A 24034-nucleotide genomic window follows, 5' to 3' on the forward strand; every position below is an offset into this window, starting at 1 on the left:
ACCATGTAGTATATTTATTTCAATTTATGGGATTTGGGGAGGGGGAAAAGTGGTTAGAAGAAAACTAACTGCATATGCCACCCAACAATACATGCTCAAGGGATGTTAGTGGATGCTGTCCAAGACGTTAGCTGTGAAGGTTCTGCCTCTTCGCTGTAGCTAAAATTACTTGTTTTGACAGGAAGGGAAAAACCCCAAGAACTGATAAGAGTGAAAGACTTGCTAATTAAAAAGAGACTCTTGAGGTAAAGCATTAACACTGAGACAGTGGTCTGTTCTCTGGTCCACTGAGTGTCTGAGGAGTTTGGGCCCTGTTCGTGTTACCGTCAGTGCATGATGAGTAAGTCTTTAGGTAAAAGATGCATGTGCATATGTCTTGTGTTGAAATGAATTGTGTCTTCATGCTTTGTTCCTTTTACTTGCCATGTCTATTTAAATATGTACACTTCTGGTAAGACTCCCAAAGGGAAAAGGTGCTGTGTACTCATGTGGATTAACTAATGATTAGTGCATTGGATTCCCTATCCTATATGTGCTGAGGGGATTAAGAAATTCCTTCTCAGAAACAGGTAAAAGGTACCATCTGCTTTCTGAGAACAGGTGTGCTGGGAGGTCTGGAAAGGAACAAAGCTTGCTCTAATCCCTTAGCAAAGCAGAACAAGACATATTTATGTATGCCAAGTCTTCCGGAGATTAAATAGTACTGTACTCTCTCTCTTTTGATAGTAGGCAGTTGTGGCTTTTAAGGGGCTGAGTATCTTGTAAGAGAGCTCTAGGAGAAACAGGCAAGCTTTTTCAGGAAGAGTACACAGCTTAAAAATGCTTTCCTGGGTTTAGCTTCACAGTTTCTGCATCTCCAGAGCACCCTTAACGTACAAAGATCAGCTACCTCTTACCTGCTTCTACAGCAGGGCATAGGAATTATTTGTAGTAACCTTTGGAAGCTGAGTTTGCTCCTTTTTTGGGCGAATGATACTTGAGAGACAGTAGTGCATTTATTCTAAGTGAAAGCAGAAAAGTCACCTTAGGTGTGGGATCTTTAATCAAGAATCACACTGTGTGGCAAGTGGAAAAAAAGAAGGAAAATAATGTTATACAAAATATAAGGTGGTTTTGTGAAATCAGAATTAATTTCTTAGTATGTTGTTTTCCTGCTCTGCTAATTCAAGGCCTTCAGGTGTTTCAGATTGCAGCTGAGCATTTATAAGCTATTGTAATTTCTGCATCCAGTTTTCACAGACTCTCACTAAAAATAAAAAATGAATACTTACTATCCCAAGCTTTGCTTTATGCAAACTTTTTATCCATTATACACAATATAGTAGAGCAGATATGGTCTGTAAGTTCTTTGGTTGTATTTGCCATGACAGAAGTGCTCCCGAGTTGAACTGTTTATATGAAATGTTAAGTTTTGATGTTTGCTTGTGCCCAGAAATGATCATTTCAAGCAGATCACTCCAGAAAGTTATTCCAGTGGTGCTCTGGGGGAGGGGAATATGAAGAACCTGTGAAAATAAGATGACAAGTAGATGGCATGTAGGTTTACAGTGATTGATTTGAAGCTGCAGCCTGTAGGATGTTTAAGTGCTGGCTGCTAAGAAACTGAAGCCTTTGAAGTTGTTATAACACTCCAGCCCTGCAAATACTGTGAAAAATATCTGTTGATAGAAAGATGTGAGCATATGGCAGATAATTATCCTGTGCCTTTTTTTGTGAGCAATTTCCCCGTGGTGGCCCATGAAGACTGTAGCAAAGCAGGGACTGAAACCAGGTATCCCAGCTTCTAGACTAATGCTGTAACCACTGGACCCATGTCTTCTCTGTATTTATATGGAGCAGAAGTGCTGATATTCCAGTGTGATCTTTCTCATTTCAGGTGAAAACTTGCATTGGTACTGATTTTAGGCCACCGTAGGATGCAAGTTGTGTGCATGTGGTGTGCAGAGATACAAACAAAATGCAAATCTGTACTTACATTTTCCTTTATGATAATTCTGGATGAAAGATTCTACAGAAATGGCATTATCACTGTTATGGGCTTGGGAGGTTTTGTTTACTGGCATTTTCTCGTGAAAGTTAATTTCTTGCTTAGAAATATAAAAGTACACTAACTTAAAATAAGATCTTGCTGTTGTTTCCTGTAGTATAGCCAGGAAAAACAGTTACAATCTGTCTCCTTTAAAATCACATTCCTGGAAGATATTCTGGCAACCTGGATATTTAAACACATTTCAAAGAAAAACAACTTCAAATCAATTAGAAATTGTTATCGGGTTTTTTCTGATAGTGTAGAATTATAGTTTGCTACAGACACTGCCTGGAGTTATGAAATAAGCAATAACCTGTGAAGGAGGCTATGAATGAGCTACTTGTGGAACACGAGGTACATTATGTTCTGAAGAAGGGGGGAATAGGTAATCATGGACACTGAGTAGTTTGCATAGGTTCTTGATTAGATTTTTGGAAGGATAAAGGAAAGACTGCAAAGCACAATATGTTCCAGAACAAAATTTAAATATGGTTTCTTTGCCAAAAGTTGAATAGTATGGCTACTTTGGAAAGCTAAATTCTGCATGTGTTTGCTAGTAAGGCTGAAAAGCTACTTTGTGGGGCTTTTTGACTTGCCTCACCTCTAAGAAAATCTCGTTAAAACTGATAATGTGTGGCTAAAAATTTTCCTTGTATCTTTTTGAAGTCCAGTTGATGTCATTGCTATTCATTTAAATGAGTTACTGTTCAAATAGCTTAAATTGCACTCTGTGGGTGGCCTTATAATATCTTTACTCTGTCTCTTTATACATACTTTAAGTGAATTCATTTTCTCAACACTTTGGCTTGTGTCTGATGGTCCAAAAACCTCTCCCTATCAAACTACTCGGTTACTATGCAGCCAGCTCCTGTCAGGAGACAGGATCAAGAGCCAGGGAATTTGAAGATTGACTTTGCACCCCCACAAAATCTGTGGGGTTATACTACTTAGTGAACATTAATATTCTTTGGTGAGCTTGTTTAAATTAATATCTGGCAGATCTTCAGAACAGATTTCCTTATTCGCTTTGGGTTTCTCCAATGTAGACACAGTTTAATGGATGCCTATGGTCTACTAGTCTCTGTATAATAACTGAATATTATTTTTCCATTTATATTGCCACAATGTGTGAGGTGGAGGGCGAAGTTAGTGGATGTAGTGTGCTATTGGTTAATTACTCTTAAGGTCTAGATAACTATTTTCTCAAAGACCTTTTCCTGAATCTCACTCCAATAATGAAAAAGGTTAGCAATTGCCAGGGAAGCTTCTGCCACAAAAGAATATTCAACTTCCTTATGTACCTGCTTACTCACAGGTAGGTAAATAGTTATTGGCCATCTTCTATATGGCAGTAGCTACAACTATGTGGGCAACAATTCTTCTAAAGTGTGGTCTTTTATAATATGGAAGTTCTCAGTCCATTACTTTTCATGTAGACCATTCTGAATTCATTCCTGTAGACCATTTTGAATTTATTCCTAAACTGGAACAAGAGGGATTAGCCTGTTGTCACAGATGGCATTACCAGGCTTTTGTCTCCACAAGGAAATACGTAGTCACCTTATGAGGCTAATAAACCCACTACTAAAATAAACTCCTTATGGTGAGGTAACAGGGGTTTTTAGAAAATGAAAGTTATACGAGCTGCAGTATGACCAAGCCAAAAGCCACTTAGAAGGTTGAAATTAAGATCTGAAGTGTAGAGGTCCTCCTAGTTTTAGTGGAGATTATGGAGAGACCTGCAAACAGTGTCTAGACAGAAGTGAATTGTTTAATTGAGCCTCCATCTGTGTGCTCAGAAATGGCAGGTAAGTTCTTCTGTGCTATGCTGACAAAAAAAAATGATAACATTAAAATATAGTCATAACCAATCTGAGATGTGCATGTAATCCTTCATATGAGATGGGCATAAATGCAGAACTAGTTGCAGATGCAAAGTTTGAGTTGATTCATACTTGTATATTATTGTACAGTGGGCCACTTTCAGTCTTGCTGGCTAACTTTGGAGTAACTTAGTTTGCCCTGCAGAGTTCACTTAAAGATATCTATTAGCAAACAAGACAAGGAATTGGATCCAAGTCTGGATTTCTTTATTTTAAATGCATTAGTGATTGTTCTGTAAAATTTGATTAACTCTCTGGAAAGTCTGCAGAAATCTCATTTCAAATTAGGAAAAATTTATTGAGTGAAATAAGTAACTTAGCCTGTCAGTACCCCAGTCAGTGTGCTCTTTTTTTAATACAAAATTAATTTTAATTGCAATTTTATAGCAATTTCAGATAAACTCTCTTTTCAGCATGCATGTGATTTTGGTAAAACGATGTTAATGTATAAATTTTGCTAGGGGAAAAGTTGAAGGTTGAGTGAGCAAAGCAGAAAGAGATTTTGATGGAAGCCACAGAAAGGAACAAGTCTTTTGCTGTTACATATTTGCTGGTTATTTCTTTGTTCTTCTCATACCTACCGGGTTCCAGCAGTCTGGCTGTAGAAAATGAGGTTATGTGTGTTTTCTTATTTACGGGTTTTTTTCTGAAGCTGTAACAACTAAAACTCATAATTTTAAAGTTACATTCAGAACATAATTTTTATGCAAGATTTGGGTTTTGTGGCAAAACTTAGAGCCACAGAACACAGAAACCATGGTTGCTTGCTCTGTTCTTCTCATGTTTTAAATATTTAAAAATACTGTTGCTTAAAAAGCTATGTTGGGTAGGGTTTGAATACAGGCTTCAGGCAATCAGAAAATGAAGCGCACAGTCTACTACTTCTTTTTGCTCCAAAGCCTTTAGTTTAAGGTTTTTCTGATCGAAACTGTTTCCAAAGTCTAATAGAGAATACAGTACTGCATTGCTAAATAAAATTTTATTTAGAAGATCCTTCATCTCTAAAGAAGGAGGTCAATTTACTGTTGCAGGGACACTACTCTCATTGACTAAAACGACAAATCTTTGCATGTTCTCAGAAGAATCATTATAATGCTGAAATTGTAGTGATGAAGACATTCTACAAGGCATCAACTTGATAAAAATCAGATTGTGCTTTAGTTAGGTTTCAGCAAGGTATGTTACAGGTAGTTGCTTACTCTGATTTAAAAAATAGAAGGAAGATCAAAAAAGGTACTGTTTTAAACTGAGAGAATGTAGCATGTATTTTGACATACTGTTAAAACTGGATCACAATATAATGGTTTAAAAGTATTTCCGGATGAATGAACCTACTGCTTAGGACAAATAGGCAGCACTTAAATATACGTAAAAAGAAATTTCATACATAAATATATCATTGTATTCAGATGTGTTTGTGTTAAATTTTATAAAATTAGATCTTCTGAAAAGAATAGCGTTTCAGCAAAGTTAACATAATGGATGGAAATGTAAAGGCCAATTGCCAAATAACAATCACTACAGTGATAGAATTCTAAAGTCAAGAATTAGTTTATTTAAATCAGAATTTGTATTAAAGAAAATGTCTGTAACTGTTGTATATTTACTCTTTCATCAGTGAGAATCCATTGTAATTGATGTATGTACTGGGTGGGTAGTTGAATTTCTCTCCAGGTGATTTGTTTTTATAACCAGTTCATACTTTGTTTGAATCTTTAGTTACTGAATGAAAGGCATTTAGTAAGGATCCTACAGTCAAATAATTCATTTTAATTCCTGTACCTTTAAGGCAATACAGTATTAACACTGTTTTGATGCAGTGTTCTTGAATTCTTTGAAGAGAGCGATACTCTAGCTTCATGCTGGACAAATGACAATGGATTTCCTCTTGCTCTTTTTTTGTTCTATAATGTTATTTAAAAAACAAAAGGTTCGGTTGCATTTAGGTCAGTTTTTAAAATATTGTTGGTCATTTCCTTTGACAGAACATTTCTATTGTGTTATACCAATGTCATTAGGAGGAAAGGTTATTCCCACTTGTCTGGCTGATATCAATACCTACTGGCATATTACATCCTCTGGCTTTCTGGAAATGCTTTATTTGAGCAGCAGCTTGGGAACAGGAAATTTAAGGTTATACACAGTCTGGTTTCAGACTGCATGATACAAAATGTGTTTCCTAGAAGATGCTGTCTACCAGATAAATTTTCTCTAGTATTTTGTAGAATCAGATAAGCTTAAATGGGTTCCATTCGGGAATAAATTTTTACTAGCTAGGCAGACTAGGTAGAACAAGGCTTTCAGTTACTCTAGTGTTTGTTTGAGGAGCTTACTTTGGAATGTAGCTTACCTTTTAAGATATGGTAGTGATAATATTCCCGGGGTTTAGGTGTTCTTACTGTTTAGGAGGAATACTTTTACTTCAAGCCATGGTCAATTGTGAAGTCTGTGATGCTCTAATAGCTTCTATAGGCAGAGGTTCAAGGATAGCATCTCAGCCACGCTGAGCAGCCCTTTCTGCCAGAATCATAGTGAGCAGGAGAATAGAGTACAGTTTAATCCTGTAACTGCTCATTGAACTGTTCATTCATCCATGTAAAACAAAGTAATTCATGATCAGCAGTTATGTCCTGTTGTGTGTGCCTGTCAGTCTTGGGTGAAGCTGTAAATTCTGTAAACATCAGGTCTTTTTCAAATCTGTACTCTAAAGGTACGTATTCCCCTAAGTGCTCCATCTGTGCTCTAAGATTATAATTTTTTCTTTTTTTATCAAAGCAAGAACGTCTGTGTTTCTGAAGAATGAGAGTACTGCCTTCCAAAACTGTTTCTCTCAATAATTTTCATGTGACAGGAATGTATGTTTTTCATCCTAATCACAGGAATGAGTGATGTGTAGACAGTTAATGCAGCAGTGCCAGCTGTAGTCATTCAAAAAATCACAAATGATGTTGTTGAAAGTCATACAGTGGTCTAAAAGCCATGTTATGAAGATAGAAAAGGGATTGTATTTCTGAATTGTGTTTCTTTCATTTTTGTCTTTTTCTGTATGTAGGTGATGCATACACAGATTTCTTTGCCTCTCTGGTAGCTACTAAATTAAATGAGAAGGGATGAAGGGGATGGGGATGGGTAAAATGTAGCTGAGATGCTCTTAAAATTGATCCCCTCTAGGACTGGGGACTTCAGAAAAAGCACGTGCTAAGATTTGAAATAAAAATGCCTTGGTAAAAATTATTGATTTAGTTTTTTTTTTTTTAAGCTCAAAAAACCCCCAAGATTTTCAAGGAAGTATTTCATGTTACAAATTAGACTTTTATGTTTGAAATGATGGTGCTGAGAGTGAGAAATTCATTTTGATAACATCTTAAATGACTTCAGAGGGAAACAAATGTAGTGAAAAGAGAAATACTTGAAGTATTGTCTCTTGTCTTGTCTCGTGTCCTGTCAGCAAGGAGCGCAGGGTGAGTCCTCATCTGCCCTTAACGTTGATCCATTCTAGATCAACCACGTACAGGCGTGCAACATTGATCCTGTTAGGTATGGTTTGTAACACAGAAAACCTTCCTGAATAAAACTTACTGTGCACTGAAGACTGGTCTAAGCCAATGTTAGAATAGTTAAACTAAGAGATAACATTGTTACTGTGCTACTGACACAGTTATCTTCATTGTATTAACAATTTTATATCTGTTAACTACGTTTCTTGATATACAGTGAACTTGTAATAAAAACTTCGTGCATTGAAGAGGCTTGTATGTCCATGGCGTATGTGTTAAGGGGATGAGGCAAGGCAACTAGTGACAAGACAGTCAAGGTGAAGTAAAGCACAAGGCTGAGGCAACAGAACAGAACCCATTTGCTCTGTCAATACAATACCTACGGTGTGAATAATGGAGCAGTTTCCATAGTTTCCTATCTGTGCCTGGTAGTAGCCTTGTTATCAGTTTTCTGGTAGGTCCCTATATGGGCTTTTATTTGACATTAAGGTTTGTTTGTGCTGTTTGACCTGGTTTTCTTCCAAAGCATGATACAACTTGTGCATTTAATATTATGGTTTAGCTTTGCTACAAAGTTTCCACATACATTTGTGCCTCTGATATCAGTATGGAAGGGGGAGTGCTTGTCTATTACTGTAAACAGTTTTGGTATCTGTTCTTCTCTAATTTAACAGAATTTAGCTTCTTGGAATCCTTCAAACCCTGAATGCCTCCTGCTTGTTGTGAAAGAGCTTGTGCAGCAGTATCACCAATTTCAGTGCAGCCGATTACGTGAGAGCTCTCGTCTCATGTTTGAGTATCAGACTTTACTTGAAGAGCCCCAGTATGGAGAAAATATGGAAATCTATGCTGGCAAAAAAAACAATTGGGTAAGCTTTTAAGAATATTTTTGCTAAAATGCTTTTAGTGATTCTTTCACTTTAATAAATACAGCTCTTGCCTTGGAAAACTTGAGTTATTTCTGTGCATCTCCATGCTTTATGTTTCCAATGGAGAAAACTTTTATTTGACTCCAACTCATTTTCTGTACTCCCTGTTTTGTACATTGCTGTCACTCCACTACCTTGTTTGAACTAATTTTCCAGGTGAGTAACATTTTTTCAACCTGGTGTTAGTTCATCTAATTTATAGATGAAAACTTTGAAAACTATTGAAAAGCCTGTGCAGTATTTACACAGCACAGTACAATGTTATGTGGAAGTTTGAGCTAGCTCTTGAAGATCTGAGAGGCAGAGTAACAGTGTTGGTGTGACACCCTGCCCAGGCAAATCAGGGTAGGATGTATTAGGGCATGGTTCCACATTATGACTGAGCTGATTTAGTTGGTAGCTGCAGCAGCCTATATCTCTCTGGCGCTTGTCTAAAATGAAATGAGTTGTTTCAAGAACCTAAACTGGAAAGAGAAAAACCCTGAAACTTATTTTCTGCAGAAGGACAGGAGGAGGTGAGATAGGCTAGAGCAGTGACTTTACAGGGCCATGTCTTCATACAACAGTCAGACGTTAAACTGTTTTATCTTTTTCCTGAAGTTATATCCTTTGCCTGGGAAATGTGCCATGATGTGTAGAAACACTATGTATACCATCTCAGCCTTCTGAAATGAGGCTTTTGGCAATGTAGACATTTTGGCTAGTGTGTGCTTTGATTTTCAATTTTTTTTTTTAAACTGGTCTCTGCCACAGAGTAAGCTTTGCAAAAATCAGTTTTTTCAGCTGGTGATATATTTATCATGGGAAGTTTGGGTATCAAGAAATATCTGTGTTTATGCTGAATGTGTCCCCCTCTTGCTTTCAGAAATAACATACTCTTGAGATGTACTGGCCTTCAGAAGCAGCATCTTCTGAAATAGATGCAGTCTAAAAATCGATGAAAATTTAGCATTCCTGTTATCAGGGCATAGAATTCGGCTTTACATCACTTTAATCATCCTTAAGCTACAGGTGATGCAAGCGTGTTTGCTTTACAATTCACAGTACTTACAGTCATCTGTTTTTCTTTTTATAGACGAGTCATCTAGGCTTTCTTATTTTAAGCCAAGTAAAATTTTCTTTGTCAGAGAATTTCAGATCTCTCTTACATGTTTATATATCAGAATTTATCATTGAAATCACTTTGGTCTTAAGTGTTATTCTCTATAGCTCACATGACAAACTGCCACATCTGTGAATATCATCAGACTGGTTTATTGAAATGCAGAAGGCTTTCTGAACTGTACTGAGATGTTACCAGAATTTTTGACAGCTGCCAAAATGCTGCTCAAGTTTGTAGAAAACACGGGGTTTTTTTCCCTTTTTTTCCCCTTTTTTTTTTTTTTTTTTTTTTTTTTGTAGGTAAGCAATATCTACTCAAGCTTTTTGAATCTTTCGTTAGTCTTTGGTGACTGAATAAAGAACTTTTTTGTGTGTTTGAAATGCTGTCTTAGTTAAAAATATTCCAACAAAATGAATCTTAAATACATTTTGAGGCAAATCCTTTTAATCACTGCAGAGGTATTTGAGGTTTCTGTAGTGTGTACGTTGTTTTCCAAGTGTTACATTCTCTGTGAAGAAGACTCTGAGAGATTGTTTGGAGATTCTGTGAACCTGGTGTCTACACAACAGAGGCTTGTTTATTACTGTTCTGAAATTCAAAACTACGAAACTTGTGTAGATCTTCTTCCTATAGTTTAAAACTGTCTTTTCATTCTTGATGATCAGGGCAGTAAGACTGTTTATCTGAAAAGCAAGAGGTAAACTGCATGTTATCTCCTCTGCCTAGAAGTCATTGAAATTCTTGTTGTTGCTGTCTGTCAGAAACTGATAGTGGCTCAGCAGACTTCTATGACTGAACCTTGCACAGGGTTATGAAAGCAATCATCTTAAGTGCATCAGTTAAAAAACTTCATTTGAAGAGAAGGCCTGAGTTCAATGATGTGTCCCAAAATAGAACAGAAATTTGCTTTTATATCTTGGTTCCAGTATCTCCCATTTTCTGAAGTGTTCTCCAAGATCTGTGACAAATAGGTAAACCATTATCTAGCTTAGTAGCTTCATGTTGACGGAGTACCAGTGGGTACAGATGCCCATTAACTATCTAATCTCCCAGTGCTGTGACCAGAAATTCATCTGACTTGACCTGATGCCTGTGGCCAGCCGGCTGGGGTTGGGTAGGCAAGCACCATGGACAGGGACTGCTCCCTGCCTGCCCAGAACACTTTTGGAAGTAATACTTTGTATAATAATCTTGATTGAATGACGTAAAAGATCTAAACTGCAAGTCCTTATTTTCTTCTAAATCTTGGAGCAGCTGATGTTTTGATCAGATGCCATTCATCTGTTCAGTGGCCATCCCAGTTCATTAGACTTGGTGTTTTACCAGAAATAAGTTCTGGATTTTATGGCAAATGTATGGCATTTTTGGGCGTTTAATCCAAGCAAGAAGCAGTGTTATAATATCCATTTCACTCTGAACAAAGAATGAGTACCCTGACTGTCATCAGAGTAGTCTTTGTGTTATACGTGCACAAGAAGTCAGTGATTTTTCTGCATACATAAGTAATGCATCATCAGAAAGCTGACATCTGTCCTCACAAGTAGTGTCATCAGGAAAGGGTTCAGAGTCTGTCTTTTAATATATGCTCACTTTTTGTGGCATAGTGTTTCCATGTGCAATTGCTTTGCCTCTATTGCGTGACTACCAGGGGCAAATTTTAAGGGCAGTACTAGCTAGCTGGCTGGCGGTAGGGTGGATTACAAACTAACATCACACAAACCCTTTTGGCAAATGATCTAAATGGCAAGGTACCATTGGAAAGATTTTGCTTGCATTTAAGATTATTTTTTTTCTTGTATAGTGATTGGGAGGCAGAATGAGTTATCTCTAGTTCATGCCTGATACATAGACCAGGAAACAAATTGGCACTGATATTAGCAATGCTTTTTGTACATCTACGTAATACATCATCTTTGTCTATATGTGCTTAGTTCCTTGGGGTGAAAACTTTTCTTAATTTAGGCATAAAATAATCGAAGGAATCCAGTTCTGTAGAATTTTTCCCCTCTCAGTTTTATTTAATGTCAGTACCACAGAAAATAACGTGCTTAGCAAACAATCACTTAGATTCCTGTGTTGTTCTGCTTAGCAGCTACCATTCCCTTTGGAAAGCCAGTTTCCATTGGCTTTCACCTCCAGTACTTTCTCAGGGAGACTTGTGCATCCGCAAGCTGGTTTTCTTCAGTGTTTTATACAGCCAGTTCCTTTCTGAATCAATATGCATAGCAATTGAGGTGGAGCATAGTTACAAGGGCTTGTGCTTGGGTGGTATATGGCCAGTGACAACCTTTATGTTTTCTTTTATGCTGAGATCAAAGCAATGTATGGATTATCACAGGTAAGTGAGAGGGGAGGCAAAAGTATTTACTATTTTGCAAAGGCATATGGTGGATCTTCAGTATCAGTACAGGTGAATTTAAATGCTTTCCTCTTCAAAAGTTGTAGCCTTTGGCAAGCTGTCATCATAGCTACATAGAGTTCTTGTGATATCATCTACATGTAGTAAAGCAGTGGTCTGAAAGGTATCCTTCTGATATCTGTGTGGCTTATAAGCCCTTGAGTATTGAGAGGTCTGAGTACTGGCATAGGTTGTCCAGAGACATTGTGGGATCTGCATCAGAGAAATTCAGATGCCATCTGGACAAGGTCCCAGGCACCCTGTTCGCTCTCACCGTTCTCTACATCTCTTCCATGGATCACTGCTGCATTTTATAGGAAAAATGCTTCCGTTATTTTAGACATATTACAGGCTTTTGCTTAACACAAGGTATAGCTGTATACACAATAAAGATGATACTGTTTAAATCAAGTATGGTATTTATATTCACCCTTTTAATGAGAACTGCAATATACACATTCACTGTAGATGCATGTGCACTTTGTTAAATTTTGTATATTGTACACTTCTTGTTTGAAGTATTTTTCTTCTCGCTTTGGATGTGCAAGACATTTAAAATATTAAAATGAAAATTAGATACAGTAACTGTATTCAGGAAATAGTGTACTAGTACATAAGTGTTGCTGTGGGAGAACGATTGCTGCATGTTCGTACAGCTTTGATTTGTCCCATGGCTTGTTATAATGAAGTACTGGGGGATTTTATAAGTTGTTTGTCATCGTGTAACTAAGTAGCGTATGTATGCAAAATGTTTAATGCTTTTTGTACTACTAAATCTACATGACAAATATATCTGCTGTATGGCTACTTTATTGAATTAAATAATAGGGATGCCAAAAAATTAATATGGAGGAAATCAGGCATGCATTTGTTTTTCAAAAAGAGCTAACTTCATTGCTTCATAACCAGGTGGACAAAGTCTGGTTTTAAGGAAGTGTATGAAACTGAAAGGAAATCCTTTCTATTTCCTTTGCATACAGTTCATGCATAAAAAAGAGCAATGTGTAGGGGATGCTTGGCAAATTTTCAGTAAATGGTTGTCTAGGTGTTAAGAGTCACATAATTCTGAAAACTAATTACATAAAACCACCTACTTCAGTTCTTTCCTCTGTGTTTATTCAGAGGACACTTTTGATACATTCTCACCTTAATGCAAATTCTCTCATTTATACCTGCAATGTTTGTGAAGATACCGCTATTTTGTCTATACGCTTTTATAAATGTGTCAGGTTTTTAGCTTTGCTTTCAGACCATTTGCAGTTCTTACCGGACCTTTGTCCGGAAATGAGTACAGCCAAGAGAAATCTATATTTAGGGCCCAACAAAGTGTAGTCTGATTTTTTCAGGCACATTGTTGTATTCTGACTACTTTTTGCTGTTGACTTACCGGCAATGATGTTTTATGGGTTTTAAGGTGTTTACTTGTATAACATCTGTGAAATCTGTAGATTATTTTTTTCCTCTTCAGTAATTCCATTGAGAAATGTTGTTTTAAATCTCAGCCCTTCTTTTGGTATGAGCTCTTGCACGTTTTTCTGGTTAATATTTCATTGACAGAATGTTCAATTTGTGGTTCTGTTTGACACCAGGTCTCATTAATGTTACCTTTTTTTCACAGACTGGAGAATTCTCAGCTCGCTTCCTCTTGAAGTTGCCTGTAGATTTCAGCAATATTCCTACATACCTTCTCAAGGTAAAGTGAATGTGTAAGTTGACAGTATTTGTGAGAGAGTATGAATTATTGAAATGTTCTTAGCAACTACTCTGACTTTCCTGCCCTCCTCCTCTCCAAGAGTTTGAAAGTCCACCATTTCTAAACCTGATTGCATTATGTTTTGGAAAGGTGATGTTAGACGTACTGCTGTTATGTGTGCCATTTTACCAGGTAGTAGATACACATGTATCATGCTAAAGGATCTTGCAGGATTTGGGTTATTGTAGAAGATGGCATGCAGTGTAGATGTTCTGGGTTTTGTGTAGGTATAATATGGTAAGTTACAAGCTCTTGACCACAGTGAAGGTATTATCTTGGGGAATAAATTTAAATATTTCCAGAAAAATTCTTTTATATGAGTCTGTAGAATTTCATGCTATGTAAGTGTTGGGGTTTTTAATGAACAGTCCAGTTGTACCAGTAGTCTTGACAGTAGAAGAAGAAAAGCAAATTAATAACCATTTCTTAGCAGGGAATGAAAGCAAATACTGATGACACGAACTGAAGGTTTTGATTACTTTGCTTCGTTGTTTACAATAAACACTAATTTGACCAGATTCTTTAGAAAGTAGGACTATAGAGTATTGAGTTGGGAAAAAATATTTCTTTCTTTGCTAAGAGGAAAAAAGACTCCTTGTGACAAACTACCAATATGTATTAATTTGAAATGAGTGGTTTTCACAGCAAAAGGACAGTCACTTTTTCAAGCAGTTACTGTGGAAGCCCATTGTAAGGTCAGTGTTACTATATCCAGAGAACACAGTGAGACCTGTGTTCTTTTTGTCTATCATTGCTGTCAGAATGAAGTGGCAGAACTTCTGCAGACAAGGTTTGAGTCAGCTGATGTTACCAACACCCATCTTTCCTTCAAACTGCATGTCTGCCTCCTTCCGCAGCTGTTTATTTTTAAATGTTTGGAAAGAAGAACAGCTACTTAATGTTTAGCAACTCGTGCTGTGATGACAATGTCAGTGTAGATCCCATTACCTCCTTTTCATCTTATTGTTAGAACTGTCTTCAGCTGCTGTTGGATCACAATTGCAAGTATGAGTCGTTTCTCTAAATAAGATGTCTTGAGCCAAGAAACATGAAAATAAAGGCAGACCCAGCTATAATCTGACTCAGATTTTTGGTTGTAGTCTGAGATCAGTGTCCTATGATTTCTTTACCTTCTGTAGACTGTTTACTGTTTGTGTAATGAGGCTGCACCTAACTTTCTCAAAAGCATCCAAATTTTTTTAGTTTCTTCCTGTGTTCATGGTAGCAGTCCTTCTCCCAGCTGCTGTCTCTCATCAGAGCCTTTTCTCCTGATGGGAGCATTTCCAGTCAGATGTAAGAGGGTTGGCCATGGCCTTTTCAGGAAGGATGTCATTGAGAAGCAGGATGCAGCAATGGCTCACCTGGACTGCAGGATAGCTGTGACTTGCTTCTGAAAGGCTCTGTGGGGAAGAAAGGAGACTGAGAATGTGGTGTAAACTGTGCTGTCAGAACTCCAAGTGCCACATTTTCCAGGAACAATTTTTAATTGGTCTTTCCAGGAACAAGTTTTAAGTAGTCAAGAAATTCAGGACAAGTGCATACCCAGTATGTTAAATAGCTTCAGTCACAGGTCTGTCTTACACCTCTGTTCAGCCTCTGGGGAAACTGCATGACTTGGAAGTTGGAAGGTGGTGTATGACTTGCATAAGTAACTGTTGTCGTGTAGGAACCCTGTGAGAGAAACAGATTCTACTTTTGTTCCTGGAGAGTAACATTTTAATGGCAGCATACTCTTCCTTACTGTAATTCCCTGTCATGCTCACTAAACAACTTCTATCTTCTCTAAACAAGGTTGATATACTGTGGATAAATCATCAGTGCTCCACAACTGCTTCCTGGAGCGCTGCTTGCCCCAAGTACTGAATGATTCATTAATCTGAAGGAAAAAGTGTATTTTGCATGCATATATAGGTTGTGTAATGTGAAGAGCAAGCACAGAATGCAGCAGAATCAAGGTTTCCCATTCTACCTTTATTTTGACATTTCTAAAATATTAATGTTTTAGATGTGGAGTTTTAAAATTAATGTATTTTTGTATGTAATAGCCTGGGTTTTTACAACAGCAGATCCTTCTTGACCAGTCCTTGGCTTTCTTACGCAGACTTCTACTGTGTGAACTGACAGGTTAACTGTCTGTGGTAGGAAGGTGGCGAGTAGTCTGGATGAGTAGCCACAGGAGAAGAAATACTGTGTTATTCCAGTAGTGTTTGTTGACGGCAGAAAAATAGCTCGACTCAGGCTCCAGCATGGATTATGGCAGAAAGGGCTCCGTAGCAGTCATAGATCTGTTACCTTTGGTGCCTTTATTGTGTTCTGACGTTATCAGCTATATGAACCTCATCTCATATGACAACACTATAAAGGCAGGTAGAATTGGATCTCCTCTTTTGTGGTTAAAATAATTATGCTTTCTCTACTCCAAATTAATAAAATTATTTTTAAAAAATCAGATTTTTTTAATCTGTTGATGTCTGTCTTCTTGGTTTTTTTTTTGATGAGACATTTGACTTAAATAGATCTTTGATTTTTTGCAATAAAATAGGAGTTTATTTTCCATTATGTCGGCTTCAATGCTACCTGCTGGAATATGGTACATGGTAGAGCATCTATTGATGCAGTGGAGGTACTTGTTAATATATTACCCTGAAAGGTGGAAGAGCAGTTGGTAATTGAAGACTGTTAGTGTGTATTAACAGCTTAATGTTTAACTGCAGAATTTAATGTGTTTGAAGTATGTTCTAGCCTGTAGCCAGCCTTATAGTGTGCAGTAGGTTCTCTGTAATGATTTCCAAAGTTCAAACCCGTGTTATACTTTCTCTGCCATCTTCTTTTTTGATATTTAAATAATACTACTTGCATTAAAATCTGGTGAAATATTGAAAGACCATTATTTTTGCGTCATCAGTCATTCCTAGTACCCCAATGATTTGTCATGCTTTTCTGAATTTTTTATTGATGACAGTAGGTAATCACACTACAGTTGTGACTGTAAAGCTTTATATAGTAAGCCAGTATTCAGGTTTGAGGATGTCAGCTGTCAGAACAGTCTGTAGTGCTACAAAAATCTTTGGAGTTACTGAGAATACACTCTGGAATCATAAGATCTTACTCCGTCAGATTTGTCCTGATGGTGGTAAGAGTATTCTTTTTTCCTTATAAAGAATAAAATTTTTAAGGAATAATGTAAGATACGTTGTTATGGGCTGGAGAGGTGGGTTTACCAGTTTATTTTAAAGGTATTCGCTGCACTAAATTTAAATACAGTTCAAGTGTGTGTGCATTTTAAGGCAGAATAGCGGACTATATGAAGAAGAGTGAGAATGATTAAAAGAGCAATGTAGAGTACACTGTCTCTTGAATTCTGAAATTCTACTAAAAATGCTTCAGATGTTACTTGTTTGAAAACATAATACCCCTTGTAATGGTTGTAGCAGATAAATCTTTTTTCACAAGTTTTCTTGGCATATTCCTTCACATCGAATTAAAAAGTGTCATTCTTTATTTTCTATGCTAAAGAACGGTTCAAAAAGAAATGTTGGTTTACACTGAAAAAGTACATTTAGGAAAAGGCACCCTTTTGTTATTTTTCCCTCTACAAAGTTATACTTTAATACAAAGGCTTTGAATTGAATGTGGACCTTCATATCCACTTTTACTTTGTTCTCTTATGCAAATCTGTCTGACTTAAATGAAAGTTTTAGGTGTTGAAACAACTACAGAATCAAGCTGGTGGCTCAAACTGCTGCAAGGTTCATTACTGATAAGCCTTTCATTAAAGTTTCATTAAAATGTGACAAGAACATGGCTTTGGCTCAGGAAAATCCTAACATCTGTATCTGTTTGCTACTATACCTTGCCTTTCCCTTTTTTGCAGTTGGATTTTTAATGAGCATATTCATTTTGGCTTAAATTCTTTTCTGTTGGTTGCAACATTTATAATTTTTACCACAGTATTTTATAAATTAAAGTATTCACTGTACACGTGGGGTTTGAGAGTCAGTCTCTAGTTCACATTTGTGCCTTTTTACAGATACCATGCATGCCACAGTAACAATGAAGGTAAAAGACTTAGCACATAAAATACCTCATCCAAATTTTGTTTCATTCTGTCAGCTATGGGGACACGTGCTATCTTAATGATAATTCATTAAAAATCTCCAGCTCAATAATTTACAAATTGTACTGGATTATGTAACTGGTATGATTGCACAATATGAGGGAACTTGGAGTATGTTGCCAGTGATGCTGTTGAAAACAACACATTTAAGTATTTTTCTTTCATCTCCCTGGGCTTTTTTAGGTATTAGCTAAATAAGATGTTCACTGATTACCACCACCTTCTTGTATGTAATTTTTGAAGTATTCATTTCCTATTCTTATGTACCTGCTTGTTGTGCCCTGGCAAACAGCTAATATCTGGACCAATTTAGCTATGATGCTGTGACCAGCAGCCTTCCAATAATTTTTTACTATTGAATTGTAAAGGAAATATGCAAAACAGACCTAATTTCTGTGTGGAAGATTTTAAAAAATCTTCAAACATGATTTTTCTGAGGAGCATTTTTATGATGATCATTGTATTTTGTGCATATCTTTTAAAACTGAAACAAATAACAGACATTGTCTAGACACATTGCCAGGGGCCAAACAGTTGTGTGTAAGACTGTCAATGGAAAAGGTTTATCCTCAAGTTCAAACTGAAAGATAAGAACATACTTGTGTTTTTCCTTACTGTGATTTCATCATTTGGAAGTCTGTTAAAAGACTTTAGTGCAACTTTTGTTTATGACGTAGACCAAATTCCAAGTACTGTGAAAAGACTGCAATACTTGTGTATGTTTGAGTAATCTAGTAGAGAACAAACAAACGTTTAAGTATAATGTGCAGGGTCAAATGAGATATTTTTTTTCCAGGCTGGTTTCTTTACTGTTGTGATTTAGCAGTTTGATTTATTTGACAGCGTTTAAAGTTTGTGTAAAATTGCTGCAAATGTCAAAACACAAATATGCTTATATAAAAAGTAGTACTTCTGCTATTTAACTTGAAAAAATGAGCTAAATCTTCTGAAAAAGTATAATGCTTCCTTTTGCTTTTAAACTTCATTTGATGATGTTGGTAGCTGGCTGACTAGAACCTGATGTGTAGTGTCTTAAAGTCACAAACTCAATGGCAAGAATGAATTAGGGTCCAGATCTGACTTGATCTTTTCATTCTAGACTGTTTCACAGTATGCTAAGCAGCTGCCTCTCAAAAAGAGCATAGACCACTGTGCACTGTATACGATTTGACTATCCTGCCATAACATACGTATGCCTTCTATATTGCATAGGATGATGGACCTGTACAAGACATGCAGCTTGTCATGTCTGCGCTGTCAGCTGTCATTTTACCTCTTTCACAAATAGGAAAACTGGCAGTTTATAAGACTTGCAGGTAATCCTGAGATAGTATGTAGTTCTCATAATTCACAGTACTTTGGATATGCTTTCTATAGAGCTCTTTTAAGCTAATACATAGATTGCTATTAATCTTATACTACTTAAAGAGTGTGTGACAGAGTTAGAAAGTTAACTTCCTGCACTGTATCCTGTAATGCATTCCTTATCTTGAGATGTGTGTAAGCATTCGGAGCAAATAGGTTAAATTTTAAAAGGAGATGTCAGTATGATATTTGCTAGATTGCTTATTGTACCAGCATTAAATTACTTAAACAGAATATCGAATCATCGAAGATTGTCTAGGTTTCATCTGTTAATAGTTTAAAGTCAAACTTTATAACATGCAATTATAATGAGCCATAGAGATTTTAGATTAGAAGTGAGTCTGTGCAAGTTAGTACTGGCAACCTTCGAACCAGAATAGTTTGTAGTAGCTGAAGCCAGTAAATTGTACGATCTAGAGGCCGTGAAAATAAATGTTACCTGTGTGTGTATAGGAGATTTATCAAGAGGAGGTGTCATTGATACATGTCTCTTAAGAATCTTTCATTTCAGCCTGTGCCCAGAAATCTGTGGTTTACTTTTGCTGTACGCTTTTTTCATCCAAAAGTACTAAATGAAGTACCATTGAGGATGTGTTCTTTTCCTCAGTGTGTTGGCTATGTCAGAGTAGCAGCCTGTTGCCAGAAGCATGCAAACTCCAAGCAGGGGAACTTGCATAATGAGTGAGGCCAAAAAAACCCAACAAGCCCAACACCAAACTTGTTCAAGTCCTGAAATGTTTCTGGCAGTTTAGGAAGTTGTGGGGTCAGAAAAATAGTGGGTTTTTTGTGATAAAGTATTTTGAAGTGGCTAGCTTTTCAGAATAGCTTAGAAAAGATCTGTCAGCTGTGAAGGTTTGAGGGTTTTGTTGGGGTTTGGGTTTGTTTTATGTTTTATTTATTTATTTAGCAGGATGTTCCAGTTGTCACTGTAGGTAAAAGTTTAAGATCTTAATTATTCCACTGTATTGTGCTTCTTAGCCAGTCTTGCTGCTGCAGTTTAATTATTAACCTTACAGAGTTTTGCAGAATAGATCAGCCCTCTGGCTTTGCCACAGAATCTACTGATTCTGCCATTGGAGAGCTGAGTCAAGTTTACTGCTGTAATTCAGTAAAGCTCCAGAAATACTTACAGAAGCTATCATTTAGTCATCCTTTCATGATTTTATTCCAATATCTTCTGCCCGCAAACCAAGGGAAGCAAAGCCCTACAAAAGTATACTTTATTTATTTGAATTTTGTAAACTGATCAGTCTTCTTCATTCTCGCTAAATTTTACTAGTACAACTTCTCCACAACAACATGATTTGTTTGTAGTAACTAGTCACTAAAACCACATAAAACAGGGCAGTGTTAGGAACACCTTAAGCTCCATATGCTGAAAGCCAAAAGCAATATTTTAAATCAGCTTTTTCTGTAGTTTATTGGAAGATTTTGTTAATAAGATCTGTCAACTGCAACAGCTCGTTCTGCACAGCTGATGATTTTTATAGGTTATGATCTTAATATGAATCATAATCTCCAGTCAACTGTATTTCTGATGACAGTTGCCTTATTTTTAAACAATTTATTTTTATAATGCAATAGTAAAGGAAAGGACCACCTCATCTACTGATAAATTAAATCTTATATTACTCTCAATTTCTATGAATTTTTCTCTGATTTGATAGAACTACTAATTTGCTGTTCTGAGATGGGTAGAAATAGTGGTTTTTTCATTGATTTTCTAAAAAAAGAATTTTTGAAGAAAACCAAAAAGAACAGCTTCTGAAATTTAAAAGCCTTTTTTGCATCTGGTGGGAAAGTTTATAGACACGTTATGTTGCGTGACTTGCTTCAGATTTACTGCCTTGTTAGGGCTTGTAATTTGTACTATTGCTTTACATTTGCATTCTATGTATTGCATAGGATGAATGGAATTCAATAGCCATAAAAATAATTGCAGGTTATTACATAATGGTGGTGCTTGTTTTATCTGTCATGGTCCACCCATACTATGTAGAACAAGCAATGTACAGTGGTCTATAAAGTGGGAAGAGAATCTTGGATATATATTTTTTTTAAACTTTTTCTTTAGTTCCTCGTTGTTTCTTCTTGAAAGGAAAACTGTTTGAGAAGTTGTTGAGCATGGAATAGGAGCATAGCAGTAATCTGTAAAATTTGATGACCAGAAAATCTGCATTTTTGCAGATACAGAAGTACATAAAGCATGATCGTAGGATGTTAAGGATATTTCAGTGCTGAGCCCACAGCCTCTTTATACCATTGTGTTTCTTCCTTAGGCTTCAGATGATGGCTTAAGTCTAAAGCAGCTCGTATTTTGAGGTTTTAAAGTCAATTTTGTATACAAAAGTGCCAGTTATTTACTGTTGCAGTGCTTGGGTTGATTTAGCGCTTTGGGGTTTTTTTGTTCTGGCTTTCAGAAGAATAGTGCTAACACGAATGTATGTCTGTATGATAATTTCATATGATTCTTAGTCATTCTTGTTTTGGATTCAGTGATTTGCACTGGTAACGTTTTTCTTTTAAATACACAAAATCCTTTGATGGCTGTCAGTTTAAACATGTCTGAAAAATAACTATGTAACAGTGTATTGCACTGCTTACTTGTGTTAGGTTTCATAGGTTTAAACCAAAAATATATATATTTAAAAAAAAAAATTAAAGCTTTACTGTTGAATCAGTTACTCTCAGCAGTAAACAGTCTCAGGTTGGATGATCTACCACATTTATTTTTGTCTGATTGATACTGATAATATCATTGATCATAACATCGTGAAACACAAAGTAAAAAAATAAAAAAAAATTAAAATCTAGGATGTTCTGCTGTTCTGGTCCCATGTTACCAAAAGAATGCACAGGATTTTCTCCACTAATTGCTAATGAATAATGTGCCATGTTTCTATCAAGCTTTACATTTCTATAGTAACTTCTATTTAGGAAAGTAGTTGTGTGTTTGCATAAGCTGTGTTTTGGTACTTCGTGTGTTGGAAGGAGACTTTAGATGGAGAAGGCTAAAGGAAAGGAAAGACTGCCTTGTCCAGCAGCATCTCAGTGAGGCAGTGAAATAAAGATAAATAAAACTTAGACCTGTTGACTCTCTATTTCTGTTTTAATGATTTAAGTGTTCATGCTAGAACTTGTATGTCTTTTATGTGCTGGGACCTGTAATCATTGCAAACAGCACGTCCATGGGAGAGATGGCGCAGTGGGGAGGAGCATTAATTTGGCTTCATTGTGTGCAATTAGGTACACTCCTTAGGTCTTAACAGGTTACCAGTACATCAAAATTTGGTCAAAAAGATGTCCGTCAATGAAATATTGGTTTTCAAGTACATAATGAACTGCCTGGAGTGCAAATACAATGTTTAAGTATACCCAGACAATACAGATAGGAAGGACTTACGCTGAAGGAATATAGTGAAATACAATTAATCTAATGATACTGCCCCAACTCTTGCCATTCTTTGTAATTTTAGTTATTTGCTTATTGGAGTTAGCTTTACTAATAAACTGCTTAAATATGTGCCTTTTTAAATATATCTAAATATCAGATATTCTGTGTTTGACTGTAACATCTCTTCTGGTCTAGAAAAACGTTAGACAAATGTGACTGATGTCTTGACTAAAACTGATGACTGACTGATGGTATGTAAATAATCAGATCTCATTTGCAAGAACCCTGAGGACAATGTGTTGGTTAACAAAGAATAAACATGCTCATTCCAAATTATTATTTTCATTGTTTAGCATTTATAATGTGTGTCCTAGATAAAAATCAGTAACACTATCTCATTTCACCTAGACTCATGACTTTTTCTAAGTACTAAGTCTTATTTTTCATTGTACTATTGTTAAGTGATTAGATTAGCTCATAGGCCAAATTATATGCAGGTTACCATTTTGATGTATGTATAGGTATTGTCTCTTTTTATCTACATAGGCTAGATGAAAAGAGTGACTGAACACCTCACAAGTTCTTATTTAATGTATTGTTCACAGTAGTTGTGACCTATGGAAAAACCCCTCTATTTTTTTAGACAGGATTTGAAGCATGGAGGAGCTAGGTGTATACAAATTTACAGTGGAATCCTAAGCTGTGAGTAGAGACCTTCTCCAAGGCTTTAAACAGAATGGTGCTCTTTCTTTCCCCTCTCTATAACCTTTGCAATTGGTCACAATTACTATGAGCAGTCGTTCAGGTCCAGTGCACGTTGGCACATTTTTCTTGAAGGAAAAACCAGCTACTTCTGTTAGCGGGGAGAGTTGTATGACTGGAGAGTTGCTGTAGATTTTTCTCGTAGGCCATTTTTCCACTGATGCAGAATTTTGTTGTCCCTCCTTAAAATTCATTACTGTTCTGGAGTGCCTTAAGTACCTGTTGATTTTAGTTATGGACATTACTTAGCATTTGGACAATAACTTACAAGATGTTGTATTGACAACTTTTCCATTGCAAATTTTCCCCCCTCCAAACTATATTGTTAAACAACAGATCTCTCCCCTAGCAGTAAAAAGACCAGGGCTCAGAGTTCCAGCTATCGGTCCAAGCAGGAAAAAGCATTTGGTTTCCATTTCTGAAAGGAATGAGTTGCTCCCTGCATTCGGCAATAAACTCATTACAAGTACTTAGTATTTCTCAGGATGAGGCTCTTGTTAATATATGTTACAGAGCTTGATGAAAAGGAGTGTATCTCTGATGATGTTTAAACTTCTATGATACCTTCCTCCTGAAGTTCGCAGACCCAGCTGTGTTCTGTGTGAAAGAAAAGCACTGTAACTGATTCGCTGATGTAAAAAGAAAAATAAATTTGAAAAGCAAATAAATGACAGAGCAAGGAGTAGAGTACGTGAAATCTGGTTTGCTGACTATCTGATGGTCCTGTCTGAGTGAGAAATGTCAAACCTAAGATTTAATTTTATATTCTTTACACTGTGCTTCATCTTTGTTTACAAATGGAACA

General features: G+C 36.5%; 1 protein-coding gene across 3 annotated transcripts in view; it reads left to right on the top strand.

Annotated features, from left to right (window-relative positions):
• Positions 1-24034, top strand: part of BABAM2 (BRISC and BRCA1 A complex member 2) — a 170342-nt gene that overhangs the window by 41192 nt on the left and 105116 nt on the right. For 2 of the 3 annotated variants that reach the window (XM_055816664.1, XM_055816665.1), the window contains exons 5-6: positions 8084-8278; positions 13457-13531. In XM_055816664.1, the coding sequence (XP_055672639.1) occupies positions 8084-8278; positions 13457-13531 (270 nt within the window). The remainder of the gene's footprint in view (positions 1-8083; positions 8279-13456; positions 13532-24034) is intronic. The other variant, XM_055816666.1, reaches the window with a different exon arrangement.

This window comes from Falco peregrinus, chromosome 11 (assembly GCF_023634155.1).
Source record: "Falco peregrinus isolate bFalPer1 chromosome 11, bFalPer1.pri, whole genome shotgun sequence".
Taxonomy (NCBI): domain Eukaryota; kingdom Metazoa; phylum Chordata; class Aves; order Falconiformes; family Falconidae; genus Falco; species Falco peregrinus.